Here is an 8,947-nt window from a genome sequence, read left to right as displayed (position 1 = left end):
TATAATATTTTCTTTTCCTAAACTAGGGCATGATTGAGAAAAATAAATGTAATCGGCAAAAAAGGTCATTGCACCCATTGATCGGCAAAAAGAGTTATGCACAAGTTCGTGAGGAACTAAAGGTAAGTTTATTACAAATGCAAATATTATTATAGTACTATTTTTTATTGTTGTTACTCATTTTCTTTTTGTTACAACAGATACAATTGGGAAGAGAGCCGAGTAGAGTGGACATTTTTGAGCGGTCTTTCGAGAAAGCTGACATCACAAACGATTCTGAAGCTGTAAAACAACTTGTAAGTTACATATTTACAAAACTGAATGTGCTGGCAGAATGATATCTATGTTTGCTTAAATGTAATCACTATCTTATGGCCTCTCTACGCATGGTTTATCGTGGGGATTTTAATGTTAATTTTTCTATTTTCCGGAACAAATGAAAGAACTATCCAAGGAATTACCAGAAGGTTCACTCGATGAGGCTGGACCAGATGATATCTATGCACAAATCAGGGGTACAGCTAAACATGGACAAGCAGAAATGTATGGTCTCGGTGTTCGTGTATCAGATGTTTGGGGTAAAGTCAGTAGTCATGATGCTTTATGCAAAGAGAATGTCAAGTTGAACGCAGAACTCCAGCAGTATAAAGAACATGAAAAACAAAAGAACGATATGACAGATAATACCGTTGTTAATCCTCATGCATCAACAAATAATGGCATTATTACCAATACGCCACTACAGGTATTTTTCTATTTAGTTACTATTGTTATTCAATACGTTAAAATATTTATAGTTGAATAATTAGTAGTTGGATAATTAAAACTAGGTTGGCAAAGAAATCCACCTAAAGAGCATTAATAATCCAACCCTGATTGTCACAAAAGGCAGGCTTCGTAGTTTAGACCCACTAACAGTGGTTGGAGAAATAAAGATTGGTCCAGGCTGGGGTGAAGTACATGTTCAAGTCGCAATAAAAGGTGATGAAACAGTGATAAGACCATTTGAACTTGTTATTACAATGATAGAGGCTACCGGTGTGGCTATTGCGTGGCAAACTTCTTTACTCTCAGTATGCCATTGTTAGATTATTGATGTAATTCAGTTTAATAACTTTGAATGCTTATACATTAATTATTTGTTTGTAGGTTGTGCCACTAGATTAAGCTCGCATGATTGGCAGGGACTAATGCTTGATGACGTTGCTGCTTTTATTTTAAAATGTTCAGTTACTTTTCTGTTGGATGATTTTTTAATGTGTTATTTATTTATCCTTTGTTAAGTTTGCAACAATATTATGTTATCTGGTTTGAATTTTATTAATGAAAATTATTAATTGCATGTCCATGTTGGTTAAAGAAAGCATAAATATAAATATAATAAATCCATATATAAATATATATAAATATATTAAATATAATAAATATAAATTTAAATATAAATATACATACATATCCCATTGGGATTATTGTGATGATAAGCAAATGATAGAATATAATTTTAGGACCTTTTTGGATCTATTAAAAAAAAATTATTCGTGAACTACCAACACCATTGCCATTACACGACCATTACATATTACATTTTATTGAACCCTTTTTGGGTGTACTAATTAGTAAATTGGTCCTTCTTAATATCATGGTTATGACATGATAATTACAAAAAATATTTTAGGACCCTTTCTAGAGGTACTATATTAGTCACATTAGTTCATGGTTTCCTATTGATATCATGGCCATTACATGATATCTATATTACGACCCATATCGGCCTAAATAAAGTGTCCCAAAAATGTTTTTTAGAAACATTTTCCTTTGTAATAAAGGGTGCCAATATGTTTTTATGGACCATTGTCCATCGTAATAAAGGGTCCCAATTAGTCACATTAGTTTAGGGTTTCATATTGATATCATGGCCACTACATGATATCTATATTATGACCCTTATCGGTCCTAATTTAGGGTCCCAAATATGTTTTTAGGACCAATTTTCTTCGTAATAAAGGGTCATAGTATGTTTTTAAGGACTAGTGTTCATCGTAAAAAAGGGTCCCATTTAGTTTTTAGGAACTTCAATAAAGGGTCCTAAAATGTTTTTAGGACCTAAAATAAAGGTTCCCAAAACCCCATTACTAACGTAGATTGTCACATGATAGGACCTTTCTGGGGGTCCTTATATGTCATTTGTTTTGACCCTATTGACCCTTTAGGTACAGCTTATCTAGTAACCAACTTTCAAAGGGTCCCAAAAGCAAAAGGGTACCAAACAGGCACATAATGGGACACTTTTGAGGGTTCCGTAAGGTCATTTTTGTTGTATTGAGAAGAATTTGGAGAAGCTTGGAGACTTTCAAGAAAAGGGTTTGGATGGAAATGAAGATTTTTGTCTCATGAGTTCTTGGAATGATCTAAATCAAGATGGTCAAAGTGAAGAAGAGGTTGAATCTCCCTTCAAAGAAGATGATGTCTCAAGCATGGAGTGCAATGAGGTATATGTATACTATCCTTCTAATTATGAAGAATTGTTAGATGATTACAAGACTATTAAATTTATGTATGATAGTAGTCGTGACAAAGTAAAACTCTTAGAAAAGGAATTACACAAAGTTAGACAACTTAATGAAGTTTTAATTAATGAAAACAACACTTTGAAAAGAAAACTTGAAAGAATGATTATTTATGATTCATCAAAAGACAAACTTGAAATGAATGTCTGTCACGACTCTAGCAAATGCAAATCATGTAATCAAAGTCCATTGTCTATTATTAGGAGAATTGATAACATGGAAAAAATGGACCAAGCTAGCAATTCAATGGTAGGGATAAGTCAAGGATTGGGTAATCTTAAAATCAATCAAAATGCTAATGAGAATAACCTTTTCAAAAAGACTTTGATTTAATGAAAGGTTTTTCTTACAAATGCAAAATTGTTTTTGAAAAATAATTTTAAAAGATTATTGAAGGAAGTTTACTTGTATTAGGATTGTGTGTTTGTGTGAAATTATGAATTGCATGCTAAATACAAAATTTATGCATTTTGTGTATAATTGAATATATATATATATATATATATATATATATATATATATATATATATATATATATATATATATATATATATATATATATAAATGTAGTATATTATGTGTCAGTGATGATTAAACATCGGGAGGATGTGATCATTCACTGTTAGGAAAAGAAAACTTGTACTCAAGTATTCTATAGAACCTAAGAATCGTCAAAATGCGCTCAATAGAAGAAATTGGTGATCAGAAGAATCCACGGCTGAATCATGGCTGACCGCATACTCGACCGCAGATTCCTGTTTTATACGTCTGGAAATTCTTTCACGGCTAACACCACGGTCGACCGTGCTGCGACCGTGCGTGGTCTGATTCTATTTTAAATTAAATAAAACCCCACTTTTTATTTCATTCAAACTCACTTCAAAACACACACTTTCCACACGGCTGAGGAGATCGACCGCACGAAGAAGAACACGCATTCCTTCAATCTCAATTCCTACTTTCGGTATGATTAATCCTTGTTTTCCTAACATTCAATTGTGTTTGTATGATGAATTAGGGTTATGAAAAAACCCTAACTAGAATGAATCAAAACTCAAATTGATGCAAACAATCAAAATTGTTCTTGAAGAACAACTTTGAAACGATTGTAGTAATGCCTATCTATACATTAATTTAACCTTGAACAATTCTAGGGTTCATTATACATCTAGGTTAGATTTTCATAGAATCATTGTTCATGTGATGTGAATGACATTGTTGAAAATTGAGTGTAATAATTTTAGATGTCAAAACATGTGTTGATGATGATCTCAAAAGTCTAGAACACATATGAACTTTGTGAAAATCATAATCTAGTTGCAAACTCATTAACACCAATGAAGACTGAAAATGTGAAGAACATTAACATCAAAACATCTAAGTATTGATTATAATTAAAGTTTGCAAAACTTGTTGCCTACAATTGAACTATACATACACTTTGAATTAATTTGAAGTATCATTGTGTAGAAAATGGCAAGAACCAGGAATGCTCAATCAAGAGGTGGTGAGGAAAGATATAATCCTCCAGCTGATGCAAGACAACGCACACTATACAACAAAAAGTGGTTCAAAATGAGAACAATCGCAGAAGGAAGGATTATAAACCTTGAAGCATTTCCTGAAATAATTGACAAGCTATTCCAAAGAAATCTAGCGTCTTTTGTGCTAATCACTGGACCCATATATCCTGAGCTAATAAGAGAATTCTATGCCAACTTTAGTTTTAACTCAGAAACAAAGGTTGTAAGGTTTCATCTCAACAAAAAATGGTGGTAATACCCTCTCAAAACCTTTGCTGAAATTCTGGGTGTACCTACCCGGGGAAGGGAGTTCTACAGCAGAAGACATAAGCTAGATATTCTGAACAAAATCATTGATCACAATATCTACTGCAGGCTAGGAAACCACTCCCACATCCATATTACTCAAATTTATGTTACGTGGGCAATTGAACTCAATGAAGAGATCAATGTGGCTTTTCTAATGGCATCTCGAATGAACAACTTGATGACTGAATCAACTAGGTCTCTTCCTTATGGTATGCATCTGAACAACTTGTTTAACTACCTCAAAGTCTCTCACCATATTGCTCAACAACCTTCATTTGAACCACTCGACAAGTTGACCATCATTCGAAGTGGTCATCTACCAAAAACCTCTCGTGGAAGAAAATCAAGTCTTCAAGAAGATGTAGATGCAATTGAAAACTATCAACCAGAGGAGAAATTGGATGAAGAAGAAATGGAAGATGAGGAGGCGAATCTATAAGAACAAGAATTCGTGAACTCAAATTTTGAAACCAAATTTGACAGAATTCTAAAGTGGGAAGAGGAGATTAGTGAGAATCACTCCAAGTTCAAGAAGGCATTGAAAGATTTTGTGAAAACAATCTCATGCAGGAGGACATAATTTGTGTGTTTGGAGTAATGAACCTTGTTGAATGCTTATGTGCATTGTGAAGTGCTTGAATGTTGGTACTAAACAATTATGTGTAAGACAATTTGTGATGTTGTGTTTATTGTGTGTTTAAATTAATCTTGCTTGCATGCACATGTAAAAAGATAAACTTGCTTTTGTACGGCTACTCTCACGGTCGACCGTGATTCGACCGCAGAACATCTGATAAAATTGATTTGTCCTAACTCTCTTACACAAATTCAATGATCAATAGATTACAAAAGTACAAATTGATGTTTATGTCAAAGAGCTTTCAATTCATCTACCTACCCCTTCAAGTTTGCTAGATAACATTCATCATTTATTTATAAAAACAAATACATTCAACCAATTCATACCCACATCACTCATTCCAAAAATCTCTCTGCAAACTAAAAATTCATCACATGAGGTCTATTGTTGAAGGGAGAGAAGTTCTCACACATCACCTAACTACCTACTCTCTTGAAAGATTCTTAAACATCAAGTGTGATGCTTTTCTGAATCTAAAAGGGTCACTTTATCCACTTCATGAAATGTCCCGTTCTTATTGATTAAAAACGTTCCATATTAATTGATTTCGTTGCGAGGTTTTGACCTCTATATGAGACGTTTTTCAAAGACTGCATTCATTTTAAAACAAACCATAACCTTTATTTCATCAATAAAGGTTTAAAAAGCTTTACGTAGATTATCAAATAATGATAATCTAAAATATCCTGTTTACACACGACCATTACATAATGGTTTACAATACAAATATGTTACAACAAAATAAGTTTCTTGAATGCAGTTTTTACACAATATCATACAAGCATGGACTCCAAATCTCGTCCTTATTTAAGTATGCGACAGCGGAACCTCTTAATAATCACCTGAGAATAAACATGCTTAAAACGTCAACAAAAATGTTGGTGAGTTATAGGTTTAACCTATATATATCAAATCGTAACAATAGACCACAAGATTTCATATTTCAATATACATCCCATACATAGAGATAAAAATTATTCATATGGTGAACACCTGGTAATCGACATTAACAAGATGCATATATAAGAATATCCCCATCATTCCGGGACACCCTTCGGATATGATATAAATTTCAAAGTACTAAAGCATCCGGTACTTTGGATGGGGTTTGTTAGGCCCAATAGATCTATCTTTAGGATTCGCATCAATTAGGGTGTCTGTTCCCTAATTCTTAGATTACCAGACTTAATAAAAAGGGGCATATTTGATTTCGATAATTCAACCATAGAATGTAGTTTCACGTACTTGTGTCTATTTTGTAAATCATTTATAAAACCTGCATGTATTCTCATCCCAAAAATATTAGATTTTAAAAGTGGGACTATAACTCACTTTCACAGATTTTTACTTCGTCAGGAAGTAAGACTTAGCCACTGGTTGATTCACGAACCTATAATAATATATACATATATATCAAAGTATGTTCAAAATATATTTACAACACTTTTAATATATTTTGATGTTTTAAGTTTATTAAGTCAGCTGTCCTCGTTAGTAACCTACAACTAGTTGTCCACAGTTAGATGTACAGAAATAAATCGATAAATATTATCTTGAATCAATCCACAACCCAGTGTATACGTATCTTAGTATTGATCACAACTCAAACTATATATATTTTGGAATCAACCTCAACCCTGTATAGCTAACTCCAACATTCACATATAGAGTGTCTATGGTTGTTCCGATATATATATAGATGTGTCGACATGATAGGTCAAAACATTGTATACGTGTCTATGGTATCTCAAGATTACATAATATACAATACAAGTTGATTAAGTTATGGTTGGAATAGATTTGTTACCAATTTTCACGTAGATAAAATGAGAAAAATTATCCAATCTTGTTTTACCCATAACTTCTTCATTTTAAATCCGTTTTGAGTGAATCAAATTCCCATGGTTTTATATTGAACTCTATTTTATGAATCTAAACATAAAAAGTATAGGTTTATAGTCTGAAAAATAAGTTACAAGTCATTTTTATAAAGGTAGTCATTTCAGTCGAAAGAACGACGTCTAGATGACCATTTTAGAAAACATACTTCCACTTTGAGTTTAACCATAATTTTTGGATATAGTTTCATGTTCATAATAAAAATAATTTTCCCAGAATAACAACTTTTAAATCAAAGTTTATCATAGTTTTTAATTAACTAACCCAAAACAGCCCGCGGTGTTACTACGACGGCGTAAATTCGGTTTTACAGTGTTTTTCGTGTTTCCAGGTTTTAAATCATTAAGTTAGAATATCATATAGATATATAACATGTGTTTAGTTGATTTTAAAAGTCAAGTTAGAAGGATTAACTTTTATTTGCGAACAAGTTTAGAATTAACTAAACTATGTTCTAGTGATTACAAGTTTAAACCTTCGAATACGATAGCTTTATATGTATGAATCGAATGATGTTATGAACATCATTACTACCTTAAGTTCCTTGGATAAACCTACTAGAAAAGAGAAAAATGGATCTATCTTCAACAGATCCTTGGATGGCTCGAAGTTCTTGAAGCAGAATCATGACACGAAAACAAGTTCAAGTAGGATCATCACTTGAAATAAGATTGTTATAGTTATAGAAATTGAACCAAAGTTTGAATATGATTATTACCTTGTATTAGAATGATAACCTACTGTAAGAAACAAAGATTTCTTGAGGTTGGATTATCACCTTACAAGATTGGAAGTGAGCTAGCAAACTTGAAAGTATTCTTGATTTTATGTAACTAGAACTTGTAGAATTTATGAAGAACACTTAGAACTTGAAGATAGAACTTGAGAGAGATCAATTAAATGAAGAAAATTGAAGAATGAAAGTGTTTGTAGGTGTTTTTGGTCGTTGGTGTATGGATTAGATATAAAGGATATGTAATTTTGTTTTCATGTAAATAAGTCATGAATGATTACTCATATTTTTGTAATTTTATGAGATATTTCATGCTAGTTGCCAAATGATGGTTCCCACATGTGTTAGGTGACTCACATGGGCTGCTAAGAGCTGATCATTGGAGTGTATATACCAATAGTACATACGTCTAAAAGCTGTGTATTGTACGAGTACGGATACGGGTGCATACGAGTAGAATTGTTGATGAAACTGAACGAGGATGTAATTGTAAGCATTTTTGTTAAGTAGAAGTATTTTGATAAGTGTATTGAAGTCTTTCAAAAGTGTATAAATACATATTAAAACACTACATGTATATACATTTTAATTGAGTCGTTAAGTCATCGTTAGTCGTTACATGTAAGTGTTGTTTTGAAACCTTTAGGTTAACGATCTTGTTAAATGTTGTTTACCCAATGTTTATAATATCAAATGAGATTTTAAATTATTATATTATCATGATATTATCATGTATGAATATCTCTTAATATGATATATATATATATATATATATATATATATATATATATATATATATATATATATATACATTAAATGTCTTTACAACGATAATCGTTACATATATGTCTCGTTTAAAAATTATTAAGTTAGTAGTCTTGCTTTTACATATGTAGTTCATTGTTAATATACTTAATGATATGTTTACTTATCATAATATCATGTTAACTATATATATATCCATATATATGTCATCATATAGTTTTTACAAGATTTAACGTTCGTGAATCACCGATCAACTTGGGTGGTCAATTGTCTATGTGAAACATATTTCAATTAATCAAGTCTTAACAAGTTTGATTGCTTAACATGTTGGAAACATTTAATCATGTAAATATCAATCTCAATTAATATATATAAACATGGAAAAGTTCGGGTCACTACAGTACCTACCCGTTAAATAAATTTCATCCTGAAATTTTAAGCTGTTGAAGGTGTTGACGAATCTTCTGAAAATAGATGCGGGTATTTCTTCTTCATCTGATCTTCACGCTCC

The 8,947-nt window shown here is 31.8% G+C and overlaps 1 protein-coding gene across 1 annotated transcript; it reads left to right on the top strand.

The window, feature by feature from the left end:
• Positions 1-436: 436 nt before the first annotated feature.
• LOC139875344 (uncharacterized) lies at positions 437-1,167 on the top strand. Its single transcript, XM_071862683.1, has 3 exons — positions 437-745; positions 831-1,073; positions 1,150-1,167. The coding sequence occupies exons 1-3, from the start codon at positions 437-439 to the stop codon at positions 1,165-1,167; spliced, it is 570 nt and encodes a 189-aa protein (XP_071718784.1).
• The last annotated feature ends 7,780 nt before the right edge of the window (positions 1,168-8,947 follow it).

Source organism: Rutidosis leptorrhynchoides, chromosome 11 (assembly GCF_046630445.1).
Source record: "Rutidosis leptorrhynchoides isolate AG116_Rl617_1_P2 chromosome 11, CSIRO_AGI_Rlap_v1, whole genome shotgun sequence".
In the NCBI taxonomy this organism is placed as follows: domain Eukaryota; kingdom Viridiplantae; phylum Streptophyta; class Magnoliopsida; order Asterales; family Asteraceae; genus Rutidosis; species Rutidosis leptorrhynchoides.
This window is presented reverse-complemented; position numbering and strand designations above follow the sequence as displayed.